This window comes from Thermobia domestica, chromosome 2, assembly GCF_964235325.1.
Source record: "Thermobia domestica chromosome 2, izTheDome1.hap1.1, whole genome shotgun sequence".
In the NCBI taxonomy this organism is placed as follows: domain Eukaryota; kingdom Metazoa; phylum Arthropoda; class Insecta; order Zygentoma; family Lepismatidae; genus Thermobia; species Thermobia domestica.
In genome coordinates this window covers 119856860-119874622 of record NC_137455.1, presented here as the reverse complement: position 1 = coordinate 119874622, position 17763 = coordinate 119856860, and the positions used below count along the sequence as shown (strand labels likewise).

Below are 17763 nucleotides of genomic sequence, written 5' to 3'. Positions count from 1 at the left end.
GAAGTAGCTACTACGGGGCAGTCGCCCCTTGCCCCCCTCTGGCGTCACTGTTCTGGTGTATAATACGGACAGGCGAGTGGTACCGTTGGAAAGGCTGTATTCTAAAAAAAAAAAAAAAAAAAAAAGTATGAACCATGATCCTACGATAAATAGTAAGAAAGCAACAATTGTTTGACTGAAAGTATACCTCAAAAAGTGGAAATCTTAAAAGGGTTAAAGGGCGCGATTTTTATAATATTCAAATACCCGGTTTTACGTTCATTAAACCTTATCCTAATCATAGATTCGGTTATCATTATCATCGAGGAACGGGCTAGTCAGTGGCGTATTTAGGGGGGGGCTTCCGGGCTTAAGCCCCCCCGAAATCTTACTTACTATAGTAAAGTATATGAAATATCTTGCAGAATGTTCACATTTTCAGGCAAAGCCCCCCGAAAGTTAGCAAAGCCCCTCCCGAAACAAAATCGTAAATACGCCACTGGGGCTAGTGTTATGCTTTCCTTAGGAAGTGGTTTCTCCCATGTAATAAAACCAAATTAAAAGATTAGAAAATTATTGAGATTACGTCAAAGTTCATACGGTAACTGCCCCACAATGTATCATAGCGGCACTTTTGTACAACTGGTTTCGTTTACTGTAAATTAATTATAAATATTCATATACATAAAACGGGGATTGAGCTGTTTCCCTCCACAGAACAAACAGAAATTCGTAATTATAATAATGATGTCCTTATACATACATATTTGTTCATGTCCGTACCCGTAACACGTTATTGTTTTCTGCGCGGCTTCTTTTGAATATTCATTTGTTTATTTTCACAGCATACTTGTTCGTATAGATCTGTTGAATTGATTATAATTAAGCGTGAACTTCACATGGATGTGACACATAGTATATCTTATTTTAACGAAGATACATGCTTATAAAAATGTATGTTAATTATTTCATAAAAAGTTGAAGAACAAGTGTATCACAATATGGTCCAGTGTGAGCGCTAATAGATTAGCTAATGTAGAATTTTTGTAACGTTCTAGAAGTTTGAACAGATTCCGACAAATGAAGTATATTTTTATGCTCATCATAGTGAGATTTTTCCATCAATTGCTATATATGTGTGCACAAATTAAATTAATTGAGAATGCCTATAAAAAAGTAAGCAATAGATATTTATATATATAAAAAACTAATTTTAAGTATTAAATCGCTCTCCTTTAGCATACGGCGAACCGACAGTCTTGCAGTGCACATACACGCTGCGCAGGCGTCCACTGGTGTTGGTTAGTGGTACTAATATGGTACCAATGATGGTGTCTTGTAAAATAATATAGGCTGTGACTCAAGTCAATACTCGTGTTTTATTCTGAATTAAGTGTTAACGTGAAAAAATATTTATTCGACAAATAGTGCTGAAAATCAAGGCACCTGCAAATTTGCACGGTGCTTTTGATGGATCCGACAATCGGTTGGTATCAGCCGGAACAAGAAGGACCTGCGAAAGAACTGTGGACTCGCATTTGGGAAACCCAACAAGGACTGGACAACATGAATCTTAATCAAATGAATTCCAATCAAACAATTGAATCTAAAGCACAAGACTACATTCCTATTTCTATAACAGATAAGGAGGACCAAAGACGTACTTTAACGAATAGACCTCAAAATTCCAACAACTATTATAACAGGACTAGAAGGAAAAGAGAAAATCGTGCCAGCACGTTTGGCATGAACCAAAATCATACCATGTTGATTGGCAGTCATGGCGGTTGCCCGTGGAGAGTTCCGACGAAGATTTACAGTCGAGGTGTTGTAGGGTAAGACAGCTTTTATTTTTTGTAATTTCGATATAGATTGTCATTGTATTTTGTTATTTATTTATTTACTTGAATTATGTTGACAGAGGTAGTTTGATGTAGAGCCGGCCGCTTAACTTTGCGACCATGAATTGTTCGTAGCTTTTTTTTCTCTCGTTAGAAGAAAACGATTTTGGCAACATTTTGTATGTTTAAAGGTAGAAATTAGGGCACACTGTAATTTTTACGATAAAGTGTGTGACCAGAAGTAATTTACGAATTGGCGTAGTATATATTCATTGCTCTTACGAGTGAAATATGTGCATTTAATATGTAGTATTTAAATAACGAATTAGTGCTTTAAATTTTTAACTCATACAATAATATGATAGCAGTGTAAGTAATCATGACAAGTTGAACGTTGTTTTGTGCTTGTAAGTAGAGTATCTAAATTCATTGTGTACGGTACATAAGTGCAAAGGTAATAGTAGGTGGCCAGTCGTAATGGGCAGTTCGTGTGTGTGTGTTGTGTGCCAGTGACCCGGTGATAGATATTCTCTTTCTTCTGTCGTGATCTCATGTGGTTCGGATTCCACGTTAATCAGTAGGTCCACGTCTCATATAGCCTTGCTGTTGAACGGGACGGATAAAATAAACTCAGCTCTTCTGTCGTGGTTTAGTACTGATCTATCTATCTATTTATCTATATCTATATCTATATCTATATATATATATATATATATATATATATATATATATATATAAAGTAGTTGAACGATTCGTGATTTTATCATTGTGTTGTAGTTTAAAAGTATGTTTAAATGTGTGTGCAGAAGGGTGTGCGAACATGTGTTTCTGTATAGATTGTTACGTTTGTTTTTTATAAGGTAAAAATAAAGAAAAGGCGGAGGGCGTGACCAATGTTGATGTGAACCATGGACAGTAAATTGCTTATTGAAGATTAGTGGAGATTCTGTTACCACTTCATGTGTGCATATTGCCATAATCATTGATTTAGGAATTATGCAAGTTGTAAATTATTGACCTATAGCCTAATTGATGTAGATATGTAGAGATTGTCAGAATAAGCTGCGCAACTTTACTTGAGCTAAGTGCTGGAGCGTAGATCTAGAAATATGAACCTAACCTAGCGTTAACATTTTGGACACTTTGTGCGGCACAAAGGCCCTTTACTTAATGGACACGCAAAGTACATTATGTAAATATGTTACTAGTTTCTTGAGAGCCTTTGTGTGTGTGTTTGAACACACTATAGTAAGAATGCACTTTGAGCAGAATGAGTGATTATGTCACAGGATGTGGCATTGGAGAAATAAAATCACTTATTGGTACGTAAAAGGCACGGTTAGGTTAGGTTCAAAGTGTACTTTTGCCCATATTGTATTCAGTACGATATTGGACCCTGTGCTGTGCCTGTCAAATTGCTTTTCGAGTATATAATAGGCCTATACATGAAAGGAAAAAAGCTGGATGGGTGTGGAAGATTTTGTGACAAGATATAAATCCTCATCCCACTGGCTAAAAGTAAGAAGGTTGTGATCACTGTATTGGATTTTGTATAATTCAAAATTTCGCGTATACTAACCTAATTTTGCGTGGAAGTGGCAAAGGAATATAGTACGAGGATGGTATTTAGTTTGCCTATTTTATGTCGAGAACAGAACCGAACAAACCTCTGTGGGGCTTCTAACCCGTTCCTACTACCACCACTATTCGTACTCCCACTGCTTAGTTTGGGGGAGATACTAAATATCAGCCTAGTACGAAAAGCTCAGTTTAAAGCAAATAGCCTAGTACTGAATTAACAGTGCTTGTAAAATTCATTGTGATTTCCTTGAAATTAACATTATCAAATAGATAAAAGTAGGGCTTACATATTACCACTTGTTTACTTGTGAGCAATTGGGAATTAAATTCATGGGGTTAAGTTCCGGAAAAAAATCTTCAGGGAATTACATGGAAAGGTTGTCAAACTAAAAAGAATGTAGGCTTGCGTTATCTGATGTGACATCTGTGAATACAGAGCACAGTTTATTAAAATGATCAAAAAATTATGCTCATATTATTGAAGGGAAGTTTGAGCGAACTATGGCATATTGCTGTAAGGATGGTCTCTTAACTTCCACTAAGTTTGCCTGTGTGTGTAGTATCTGTGAGGTTTCCCAGATTGGAGTCGGATAGAATAAAGTTATAGGCTAGAATTTGAAGTTTTATACAGGTGTTCTCCTTAGCTCTAAAACTGGTAGGACTGGACGTAATTCTGTAAAACTTAGGACCTGTCATTCGAGAAGGTGGAAAGGAGTGTTCTCACGGTATAAGGAGTTGGAATTTTATACTAGTGTTCTCTTTATACGTTAAATTATTGGTAAGATGTAGTTTTGAGAAATTCCGCTCCGAATAATAGGTGAAGGAATTAAAACTGTTCTGTTATTATGACTAATTTCTTTTGAAGCTGGACATACAGCCACAAAGTTTGTATAGTATATACGTATATATTCACAAACAGACTGTGGATATCTCATGCGAGAAAGGGATTTGGCTAAGTTTTGAAACTAGAAAAAGACAGTGTAACTTTCGGAAAATTCATTTTTCACAAAACAGATAATTTTCATGTCAGGTGCAGGAAACATATGTGTATATATATATATCTGGAAGAAAATTGATTTTGAGGAGATGAATGATTTTGCATGGATTACAATAATACCTTCTTACTTTGAAATACGAGAAAACGATTTTACATCAAGTCTGTACTTTGGCCATTTTATTCATTTGAGTCGTTCAATAAACCGATTCATAAGGAACCGGTTCCTCGGAACAGTTCGTTAAGTATCACTAGCAACCAGTTCCTCACGAATCGAATCGGTTAGAAATCATGATGGTTATGACCAATAATTCTACTATTATTTACAACGTTCCATCTTTCAAGTATTGATACGTATAGAACTAAGCGAACTTCCTATTGTATCAGTTCTAAATGTAACAAAACTTGAAATACATTACGTATTAAATAATAGATGAAACTACAGCAAGAACCAACACACTTTCATAATTAAAAAAATAAAAGGCAATCCCCCTCTTAGAAAGGGAAAACAAATTATACACATGAGGGGAGCAAGCCCTCCTAACCCCATTACAATTTAAAAAGCAATTAATGTACAATGGAAACTTCACAGAACTATATACTTGAAATGACAGCAAACGAAACCAAGTAAATACTTTACAACTACGGAAACATTAATAAAAAGTAAATAACTGGTGTTTCAGTGCGGTATGTACAAATCCAAATTGTGCTCCACGAATAAAAAAAAAAATACTTTTGCCCTAACCGGAAGAAAATTTCGTATTCCATAAATAATATCCAAACTGGAACATCATCTCTTGAGACCCATGCGCGCAGCTCACACCTCTTCAAATGGCATCAATGAACACTAAGGTGGTCCTTAGGTATATGGAAAAAAATAAATTTTCGAATTTCTTCCGCCGCACCCCCTATTTATTTTCCTTTGATAATGAAAACATCATATACAAAATTTCACAAAAATCCATGAATGTTAACCCGTGCCCCAAAGCGCTTGATTTTGAAAATAAAAAATCCATTTGAATTTCAATGGCACTCGATTTACTGTTTGTAATAAACGTATAATAATTATCACAAATGTAAATGGAACAATATAAAGTTTTCCTCCATAATTCAGACAGCATCATAGTCATTGTCCGTACATATAGTACTTATAATAATACATAGTGTTATGAACCACTGTGCAAAAGATATTTGGATCTTTTTCTCATGCCACTTGCTTCTTAAATAAAATTTACATTAGTTAGGAATCAATCAGCTTGTAAATACAATAAAAATGATAGTGGCTGATATTAAATGAAGAAATATAGATCGACTTAACGATAACCTTAGCGTTTTACACAAGGTAGCTTTTCCACATCCTGGATACAAGTTTCTATAGTCTTAGACCACTTGTAAAAGGAATTGAATCTGTTCTTCATTTCTAGTTAGAACTGCATTATAATCTTCCATTAAGTTTACTCTCTTTCGGCTGCGTACAGCTTATCAACTACTTTTTTCCCAGAAAAGAAATTCATCATTTGTCGACCAACAAACTGGATGAAGGTCCAAAAAAACCTATAGAAATCCGAAACATTTCAAAGAACTTCGTGTTTCCTGTCAGAAAATCAGCAATTTCTTTTCCTTCAATACCACCTATTTTACTAGCGTGCAGTTCAAATCTCTTCATCGTTTTATATGAACTTTCACCATTTATATATATATATATATATATATATATATATATATATATATATATATATATATATATATATATATAAAAGCTTTTTTTATTACTGACAATCTCGTCAAAAAATGAAAGTGCCACACACTCCTTTGAGAGGTACCGAAGATGCCAGGAAAACTTAAAGCCACTCTCGAGACATCAGAGTTTAAGCTTGTACGTTTGAAGGCTCTTCAAAAATTGTAAATCTTGATGTGCACGAGATGCACTGGAACAAGTGAAACAAGCTTGTACATACAATAGAACAAGAAAAATGCACACTTGACGTAGTCCTTCTTCTTCCCGCTCACTTAATATAAACTGATTATGGAAGAGAGCCATATAAGGCTTTTCCCATCCACCTTTCCTGATGTACAACTCCGCGGAAACGGAAAGAAATACCTCCAGGAGGCGTACTTCCTAGAAAAATTATTGTAAACTTCAAAAGTTTTGAGTAATCTTCTCTGCAATGCTCCATTTAGAAATTTTGAATAGCAAAAACTAGCATATCTTTCTTCGTGTTGCAGAAAACTGAATTGACACTTTGATCAGAAATTTCTGTAACAAAATGATTGTGATGAAATCTTGGCCACTCTTTCTGGAAACTCTTATAAATTGGCACCTTTGGACAGGAAAAAACAAACAATTCTTCAATTACACGCTTTAATATCAATTCAAAAATGTGATGCCTACATGGAAAATATAAAGATTTTTTTTTTCCAATTTCTGTTCACGAACAACACAGCCTCCATTGATACGTTCAGTATTAGAAGAAGTTGTGTTCTAATGCCAATGCTGTTGTGATTAATATGTGTATGGAGCTCTATCAACCACTGTGTATCGATCAAGATCCGCAACGAGTCGTGGAGTAGTGAAACGTCTCTCCCTCTTGTTTTCGAAGATACTGTCACTGCCTCATCAGTTTCTACGCCACCCATCGGAATTGTATTTTCTGTTTGGCATACATCGTCTTCACCACCTGAATTGATAATCGACGATTCAGCCAATTCACTCACTTTGCACTGTTCCTCTTTATATTTGTTTGCGAGACGTTTCAAGTTCTAGTCGCTTTTCTATCCTTTCTTTACGAGCTAGACACACGTCCCTACCAACCATACTTCCAGAACTACCTTTTTGCCTTTGAGAAATAAAAAATTATTTGTCCTCCTGAGTTTGTATTGTCTAAAGCATTTGCATGCGCTATATGAAATAAATCGCCTAACATCTCGAAGAAATATGTCTTGTCTCTTCTTCTTTTCACTATTTCTTATACTTGATATTTGAAACCAACGCCACATTTCGTACAAACCAATGAGTTTATCGATACTGTCGCGAGTATCCTTGATTGGTATTCTTGCTTTAGACCAAGAAACATTTCTGTTTCACGAGTAGCTAACCGAGCACTCTGTCTGAAAGGTTATTTCACCGTTCGCAAGTTATAAAACAACACGCTAAGTACTTGTCTGTTGGACGTTAACTTAGAACCCAGTATCTGTTAACTGACATTACCAACAAGGTAAATACCACTGCAATAACTATTCCTACGCATCGAACACATAATGATCACTTTGTTTATTTAATTACACGTGATGATACAAGACCCACAAGGAAACTTCAATCCCCTGAAAATAACGATCATGTCAAAAGACTACAAATACGAAATGGAAAAAAATCAATTACATATTATACCGGTATATAGTCTAAAGTTATTTTAGTTACAATAACAGTTGTAATTAAAAACAAAGGAGAGAACGATTTAGTTGTAAATGCTTGTGTAAAAATAATAATTAAAATAAAATAAATAATTGACATTTGTTTGTTATTTCCAATTTAAATTTGTCCACACATATGCTCTAAATAACACGTAAAACGGAACTAAATACAAAAATTTACACCTGTGAATGCATTGCCATCTATTGACCAATATAGAAAACTACTGTTTTCTAAGTCGTATTCCTACAAAGATTAAAATGTCTTTGCGGCACCAATTATCGTCGTCATAACGAACTCAAATGTACACAAGACACTTTTCTCATTAAAAGGAAAAAAAAAGGGGTGCGGTTGTTGTGAAGCAACATGGCGACCCAAACAATAATAATAATAATAATACATGAAAAATATTGTCATACCCTGTAACCCCAAACACATGTAACGTACCGTATTGGTAACGAACGATACATTCTGGTTGCATTTTTAGTTGCATAGGGTTTGAATTTTTGTTTTATGTTGTGTTAGGTTTCACTTATCGCTCGCACGTTCTTATACGTGCGAAGTTGTGTTTAATCTGTTATACGTGTTGCGCCATGTACGTATAGCCTTGGTATACGTACTCTCTATCTGCGCCATGGGAACGATAGTACATTTTATTTATAGTTCATTATACTTACGATTTTATACTGATGGTATACGTAATCTCTATCTGCGCCATAGCTTTGGTATACGTACTCTTTATCTGCGCCATAGGCTATGTTATTGCCCTTGGAAGCTAAACGACGTGACAAACATCTTGGTATTTGAAGGCGGCCCTCTAAATTCCCTTTAAATGCTGCTAGCAAATGAGAGGCCAGCGGTATTGTCAAGTTTATTTTGTACACATTCACGTCTATCCTCTGCCATCTGATCGCACTGTAGTTCGTCTGCTTAGCCATAGCCACACCCCTTAGCACTCGGCAACATCGCGTCAGAGCTTGCATTTTATTCGTTTAGCTGAAATGCCAAGATGTTTGTCACAGGCTTTAGTTAGGCCTCGGCTTAAATTAATTCAGTAATGATATGTAATGAATATTCTATGTTGGCGAGTATTATTGACCCGCGTATTGTATATCTGCAGACCTTAATAGTGGAGAGAAAACCTATTAACTAATTACTACGTACCGGTAATTGTATAATTAAACCCAACAGACTATAATTTAACATAAATATTCATTTCATTATTAAGTTAGAAGTGTGCGTGACCTAACTTTATAATATGACATGATACAACAAATGTATATTAACGGAAATTGCCCTGTTATGTGAAATATATACTTGCATACATATTTTAGGTTTTACGCAACTAAATTCGTTCATATCATTATTATTATCATTGGCATAAGGAAATTACTTACTTTTGCCAGTAAGTAGGATGAGATAACAACCTAGTTTGCGTGGTGATGAAATTGATTTTTCCTCCTTTTTGTTTTTCATTTGTTTGTATTACTACAAGTATTACACTACTCTTTTGTTTGACAAGATATCGACACGTGTCACATGGCGAGATTAAGTGAGAATAATAAATTTGTTATACACGTAAAAATTTTTAGTTCAGGATTTATATATATATATATAGATAGATAACACTGTTCAGCAACGAAAATGTAAATAGAACAAAATCAGCTAATTCTTATTGATTTTGTGGTGCTGATCACGAATTTGAAAGTTATTTTCGAATATTAGCTCTACTTTTCGTTTTACAGGCATGTCTAATAATAACGCTTTAAAAATAAATATATTCGCTTCGTAAAATGTTACACTGATCCGGCAACACTGGAGAAACTATATGAACGCTTGGTTTCATTGTGTTCCTTATCTCAGTAGTGTTCTGCTATTGTTAGAAAAGACAGGTTTAGTGCAGTTATCAGCGTTTTGGGTGTGACGTTTGTGTAGTGCAGGACATAAAAATACAACTACAAGTACGCAAAAATACTGGTATTTCGAATGTATATTTTTAAATACTTGTCGGAACTATTTCAGGTGACATTTTGAGGATTTCAATAAACAAAAATGCCGCGAAATTGTGTAAACAGTGCGGATAGTTTGTGCTACGTGTGTGGGGAAGTGACATTTTCCTCACAAAAGCAGACTATAACACCACTAATGAGAAAAGTCTATCAATATTACTTTGGTTGTAAAATTGGAGACCAAGATAAATCTTGGGCACCCGACATTGTGTGTAACACTTGTGCCAGCAATCTAAGAAATTGAATTAATGGGAAGGGGCGCTCAATGCCTTTTGCAGTGCCCATGATTTGGAGGGAGCCAAGCGACCACATCAGAGATTGTTATTTTTGTATGGTTCCTTCCGTCAAGAAGGGAATTTCCACGAAGAAGAAGCGGGCCTTGATCTATCCTAACATTCCTTCTGCAATGCGCCCTGTTCCACATGGAGAAGGACTACCTGTTCCTGACCCACCTAAAGAATACGATCTTTTTTCTGATTATGATTAAGTTCAGGAAGTTGAAGCTCCTGAATCAAGTACTTCGAAGGACCCTACGTTTGTTGTAGAAGAACCTTCATGTGAACCACATAGACTTACTCAAGAAGAACTAAGTGATCTAATCAGAGACTTGGACCTCTCGAAAAGCAAAGCCGAAATTTTAGCGTCACGCTTAAAGCAATGGAATTTATTTCAGGAAAAAGTAAATATTTCAGTGTATCGGAATAGGGAGAAGATGTTCACTTCATTTTTTACTATGGAAGAGACACTTGTGGCATGTACAGATGTAAATGGTCTCATGAGGGCACTTAAAATTAATTACGAACCTACGGAGTGGAGGCTCTTTATAGATTCGTCTAAGGTGAGTTTAAAGGCAGTGCTTTTACATATTGGAAATGAACTTCCTTCAATTCCTGTAGGTTACGCAGTTCATATGAAAGAATCTTATGAAAACTTGAAACGTTTACTTCAAGCCATTAAATATTACGATTTTCAGTGGCTCATTTGTGGTGACCTTAAAGTAATAGCACTGTTGCTAGGTATGCAGTTAGGGTATACAAAGTATTGTTGCTTTATATGTGAATGGGACAGTAGAGATCGTGGATCTCATTACCGCAAAAGTGATTGGAGTACCAGAGAAACTCTTCAGCCGGGAGTGAAAAATGTGCAGCATGAACCACTGGTAGATCGTTACCGAATTTTGCTTCCCCCTCTACATATTAAATTAGGTCATATGAAAAGTTTTGTTAAGAGCATGAACCAAGAGGATGAGGCCTATAAGTACCTAAGAGGACAATTCCCTCGATTAAGTGATGCCAAGGTTAAAGGTGTTATCATAGGGCCACAGATTAGGCAACTATTCAAAGATCACAAGTTCGACGAAATTCTCCAAGGTGAGGAGAAAGCTGCGTGGGAAAACTTGAAGAGTGTTTGTTCACAGTTCTTGGGAAGACACCGAGCAACAAATTACAAAACTGGTAGCAAAGTAGTTATTGTGCTACGAAAATCTTGGTTGCAATATGTCTCTGAAACTCCACTTTCTTCATTCACATCTAGACTTCTTTCTCTAAGATTGTGGAGCAGTAAGTGACGAACATGGTGAGCGTTTCCATCAAGATATTGCAGCTATGGAGAAGAGATATGAGGGAAAGTGGAGTTCTAACATATTGGCCGACTACTGTTGGACTATTGCAAGGGATGCTCCAGATATAACCTACAAAAGACAAGCCAAGCGAAGACGCTCAAAATAAAATAAACATAATCCTGTACAAGGGATCACTTGAAACTTTTGTCTACATTGCAGTGTAGTTCTTGCACAAAAAGGTATTTGTACATATTTTTCATGTTTTGATGTTAATACTGATTTTTCTTACGGAATTGTTAATGTTTAACTTGACCACGGTTACTTTATTTTCTGTATCGCTGTGAAACTGGTATTTGCGCAATTTTGAAACAGGAAGTACAAGGGTATAGAAAGCTATAGGTTAGGGTACTTCTTAACTCCCCAGCTTATCACATCACAGTGAAATAGATTTTTTTAAAAAAAAGAGAAAGAAATGTAGGTTTTTACAAGGATTTTGCTTAAATGTTCTATAAATATTAAGACATTTGCATAAGGTATATACAGCTACTGTTGTTGTACAAGGGCGTTTTTTTTTTCACAACCTGAGCTAAGAAAATTCTATTATCATTTCCTTTCATATTATGCTTAAATGAATGTAAAAATTGCAATTTCAAAGAATTTACATACTTTTGATGAAAATTTGTTGAACAGTGTAATAAGAGTAATGCAAATCTTTAAATCTGAGCGGGTAATGATGTTTACATGCATAATGTGCGAGTAAGCATGTCGAGTGCATACGAAGAAGAGAAGATGATCACCATGTTAAATTAAAACCCAGAGTGACGACGAGGAGTTCTTAATTTTTGAAATTAGTTGCGAAATTGCATATTTTCGGCGAACCTATATAAATTTTAGCTCTTGGATCAACATTTGTTACGTTTAGCAATATAAAGAGAGCTCCGATAAAATTTTGCTGATCCTAATTTGGAATCTTGTCAATATTGAGTGTTAGCTTCGTCCATCATGGAATTGGTGTTGTGGACCAAGATTAATCGTTAGCAGGATCAGGAGCCGACCAAGAATCACCTCTAAACAGGAGTGGAGTTCGGTGGTGGAGAGGTTGCTACCGATGTTTAATTTTGTGAAAAAAGGTGACCCTAAATCTTCTTTAAATTTTTAGACAGTCAGGAACTCGAAACTTTTAAAACTAAGATGGCGACTTCCAGCTACCATCATAATATATATATATATATTTATTGAAATAACTTGAGTGACTGTGTTATTAGTTTATTTATGTGTTGAAGGCGATGGATACAGAAATGTTAGGTTAAACTGTGTAAGGCGTCACACACCTTAAACATTCTCTAGTTGTCTCTCCACTAATGTAGTCTGTTAAGAGTTTTCTAGAATAATGATAGCTATCATGGATAACTTCCGTTGCTATGGCAACTGTGCATAACTTCCAATTCCATGTTTCCTTCTTCTGAAATAATTTAAATCTTATGTACAGAAATCCAGAAATAAATTAAAGTCTGGAACTTAAGCATATATATTTTTTTTTTGGGGGGGGGCTAATGACATCAAATGACAGAATAGTTACCTCGTTTGTAGATACGCATACGGCATCAGCTTGTTGCACTTATTTATGAGCGACTGATCTGTTATATTAAAAATTTTTTTTTCTTTCTTTTTGGCACTTCATCCGTGTTAAATTGTGTTTCTGCAATTCCTCTCGCAACAGTTGATATGTATTGTGAATTAACTTTAATATACTGTCTGGTAGGATTTTTTTTTCATGCATGTCCATTTGTATATATTTCATATTTCATTACTTCATCATGTTTAATTTTGTGGCTGAATTGAGCTATTCAGTGTTATGGCCATATAGAGTGATGTCTCATATCTGCCACTAGTTCCTTCTAATACTGAAATTGAGAAGGCGTACGATTGTGGAATGTTGTCAAGGGTATATTATCGCTTATTTGAACCAATATATTTAACGAGACAGCTTAAATGTTAATTGGAGTCATGAGGAGTCATCATACGCTATGTTGTTAAAGGAGGAGGATTGTAATGTGCTTTTTTTTTTTTTTTTTTTTTTTTTATGATTAGACTCGAGATAAACCTTCGATTAGTCTGGAATATAGTAGAGGTGTTACGTATGTTACTGCAATAAAGTACTTTAAACAGAGAAGTAAGATTTTTTTTTCACTTTCTTTTATTCTTTTCAATGGAAACAAGCAATGTAAAAATGTTCAGTTTTTATTTCACTATGAAAAGAATACATTTCAACACTCTTGTTCTGAAAATTTGACATATAAAGAATAGAGATCGTATAAAAATGTCATATGAAAAATATTGTTAAGTATCATATAAAGATTTATTTTTTTTTCTTCAATCACATGATATTTACTGTTATCCATATTATACATAATGTTAAATCTTCTTTTGTACGGTGTTACGTGAAACAATAAATAAGATGAAAAATATAAAAATGAAGCAGTCTAATTCAGTCTTATGAATCAATTAAGTTACAATATTATGAAAGTTTAGTAGATAACGGAATAGTGCCTTATAAATTCTTCACAAGCGGTAACTGTTGTAGTGAGAATGCTGGAAAAAAGAGTTAGAATGCGTTGAATACAAACTTGAAAATAAAATTGGGAAAATGAGAATAAATATTGAATTCTGGAATAATTGGCTGGGCAAAAGAAACTATATTTCGTTGACATTAAGTTGTTAATTATTCCGATAATTTTTTTTTTTTTTAATTTTTAAATAAGTTGTGAAAATCTATCCTTTTATCAAAGTGGCGTCTCCAACCGTGATGAGATTATTTAATTTTATTTAACACTTGAAAATTAGTAAAGTTATCAAAGTGGCTACACCAGCTAGGATTTGTTCATTCTGATATTTTGTCCATTTTAAATAAATAAATTGTGCTAGAATAAGTAGTTTTCAAAGTGGCGATCCAATCCAGGATCTGCCTGGTATGTTTTCTTTTCCTTTTATGGTATGAAAAGAGAAGTTTTAACACAAACATTTAACACAGTAAAAGAATCTCACGTACTTCCAACTTACATCTACTAATAAAACTACCTCTTCGCACAGACAGCTGCTTGAAGTAACACGAACATTGACGATTGTAAAAGTACACGTTTAACCGATTAAGTCAAATTGTATTTAATAGTTTCTGCTCTTTTTCACAAACACTGTAATTCCTTTTAAGATCCAATACTTTCACACAGAAACAAAAATTTTATAACCATTTATATCAGTTCCGCACACTAATATCATTGAACCAATAAAAATATAAAATTTCATATAACTCCTTTATCGAAGAAAGAAAAAACCTATGTTTCATTTGACATCACAATCAGAGCTTAGCGAACCACTTGCACCCACAACTAACCACGTGGAAGATTGAATACGATGATACAAAGTTACGTCACATGATCCGTAATTCCCCGTTCAAACAAAAAAGCATCAACAGCACATCATCACGAACTATGACCTGATACCAGCAATCAAGTTAGCAGAACAGGTAAGTTCTCAAAACCGGAACCGAAAGATCAAATCACTGAATCGAAAAAAATGAATGAAATGGCTAAAGTAAAGACTTGCCCGATTTGACTCTCATGACGGTGTAAAAATTTATTTAGAGCAACAATGTGAAGATCTACTTAACTCCCTTGAAATTAGCAAATAGGCAAATTTTCTATAACCTTATTCTTACGAGGAACGGACACTTTACTAATTTTAGGTAGTGAATTAGTGCCTAACATCCGTATTAGTTTTTCTTGCAGACTAACAAATGCAGCCGTACCCACCGCGACTGACCTTATTTTGCGTCAACTTTCTACTCACATTAAACACATTTAATTCATGCGAAGTTCGTGAATGACTCCTGAAGCAAATACCAAATATCGTGCCTTTGTCAACGGCTGCAACGAAAAGTGTTCATAATGTTTCAGTCATACTGCTTGGCGTGAAAGTTTTTTTTTTTTTCCTTTCTTAACATTAGACATGTGTGCACTGATGCAGAAGGAGGCTGTGATGATAATGGAGGAAATGATTGGGTGAAGAAAGTGAGAGGAAACTGAATAATCTCGAGAGAATCAATGCACTATTTGCTTATTACAGAGTCCACTTGGTGCGAGCGAGAATTGAACCAAGGACCCCAGTAAAATTTTCAGACTGGCTAAACGAAGGAAATGAAAAATCTACACAATCTCATGTAATACGAATTGAAAGTCGTGTATAGTGTAACACCCATGCCTGTCTGGTAGCAGCATCTCTCATCCACTGCATGAATGAATTCCGTTCATTCGTTTTGTATCGAGTAGTCCCTGAAATAACTGTTTGCTTTCCATGTCAACACAACGAAACCATTGCGCATGATTGACTTTTTAACAGTGGAAACTGCGAATCATAGTGAAATTCATAGTCATTTTAGTCGGATCAAAGTATGCCGAGTAAATCGTGCTTCAGAAAAGGACAGAGTGATCTTTGAGGTTGAATCTTAACAGACCATGTTCAGCAGTTGCAGCCACAAACTAGTAACATCGGCAGCAAAGGTATAAACGTTGAGGTATTTAAGTTTTCCCACTTTACAAATTCAGTCACGTACTCCGTTGCTCGTTTTAGCCACGCTCTCATAACGGATTCACTTTATTTCTTTTTTTTCAAGCTGCACATACAGAACGAACAAACTGAATTTCGGGAGCGTTGCCATGTTTATAGTAGGAAATGTAACTACCACGTAGGAATGTGTGTCACTCTGTGCTGTTTTTTGTTCTTACAGTACGCGTTCGTCACAGATGTCTATCTAGCCTGCGTCTCCTGTGTTCAATATTTTCAGTGTTGAAATAACAACAGTTAAACTTGCCCTCGAACATGTGTATCAGATTTCACTTTGTCAGAGGCATTTCTTTTCTGACTTACAAAGCGTTATTATAAGCCTGGTGTAAACACTGTAGTACAAGACATTCCTGTTAGATGCTATCAGCTACAGTAACGGCTGAACGACAGTATTGTCGTCTGTTGAGTGCCGGGACATGTCGGCATTCGAGGAAATGAACGTGCCAACAACAATTAAACGGATTGGACTGTGCTTCGATCTTAGTATCTATTTCCTCCAACGGATGCGCTCTCAGTGGCAAGCGAATTGATAAGAGACTAATGAAAATAAGGTCCACTCAGTAAAACTTACTTTTAACAATTGACAGACGACGTCGAAGTGAAGTGATCATGACACGCTTGAGTATCGGACACTCATCTCACACATTCCTATTCGGCACGTGGCGCTAATTGTTCTTAATGTAAAGACTATTGTTCCACAGAGTATTCGGCACATTCATGTGGGATGTCCACTATACTTAGTCCTCAGAGAACATTTAAGAATATCTAAAAATCTTGACCATGTATTATTTTATTGAAGTTGAGCGTCCCTTTTCAGCAGCGAGGCTATGTGGGACGTGGACCTATAGTATAAGGTGAAATCCGAACGACCGTAATAAGTTCAGATTTCTGTGTTCTCGTACCGGGAATCTGACACGTGCACCAAAGGCACAAGAGCTAGTGCATTATCAGGTATTGGAGGTTATATTTTAACCTCTTAATAGAACTTTTGTTTGAACTACATTTTTAAGTGGTTTTATTTTGAATATTTAATGTCGAGCTGCGTCGGTCATTAGCCTTACCGTGAGAGGGACAAATAGAATCCCAAAGAAAACACTTATGAACCACACTTGCGTAAATTTACATCGAATCAGCGGTCCTAAACCTAATTCGTATGTAATATTCTTTAGTTATAATACTGTTATTCAGAATTACTTTATTTTCTAGGTACTTTAGGTACTTAAATCGGGACTTAAGTGTCAGACCATGTCAGGAGGTCGGGCTTATAACAGTAATCTGGGGTCGAACTAATAATTTAAATCAGACCAGCTTTTCTCCACCATAACGATATGTCTTAATGGCATTCTTATAGGGGTGAAGGTAGAGCCCAAATACTACAATATTCAGTGCCATAAAGACGTACGTACATTACCAATCTTATATTGATAATCTTCAAGGTTTTTCACAGAAGTGAATTATTTGACTCAGAAGTATGTTTTACATCTGAATTTAATAATTTTCAGTGAACATTTAGGAAATATGGAGTATTCGGTGTAGCGTAGTGAATTTGTGTATGTGCGGAACGTATTTCTTTCTCACTAACCTGCTGTTGATGTAGATGGTTTCCTTCTAATGAACCTAGAAACGGTTCGTCCGTGTATATCGATGAATGAGACCAAACGCGAAGTCCACTAGATTCACTACTTACCCACTAAAAACTTAGAATCAGGATAGATGATAATTGGGGGCACTGTTTTTCGTAGGATAGGTTGAATTCAGAGTTTTCTGAA

The 17763-nt window shown here is 35.4% G+C and overlaps 1 protein-coding gene across 1 annotated transcript in view; it reads left to right on the top strand.

Moving 5' to 3' along the window:
• The first annotated feature begins 852 nt into the window (after positions 1-852).
• Positions 853-17763, top strand: part of LOC145675119 (uncharacterized) — an 82382-nt gene continuing 65471 nt past the window's right edge. Inside the window, exon 1 of the mRNA XM_081745490.1 lies at positions 853-1814. Within this exon, the coding sequence (XP_081601616.1) occupies positions 1450-1814 (365 nt within the window). The 5' untranslated portion in view covers positions 853-1449. The remainder of the gene's footprint in view (positions 1815-17763) is intronic.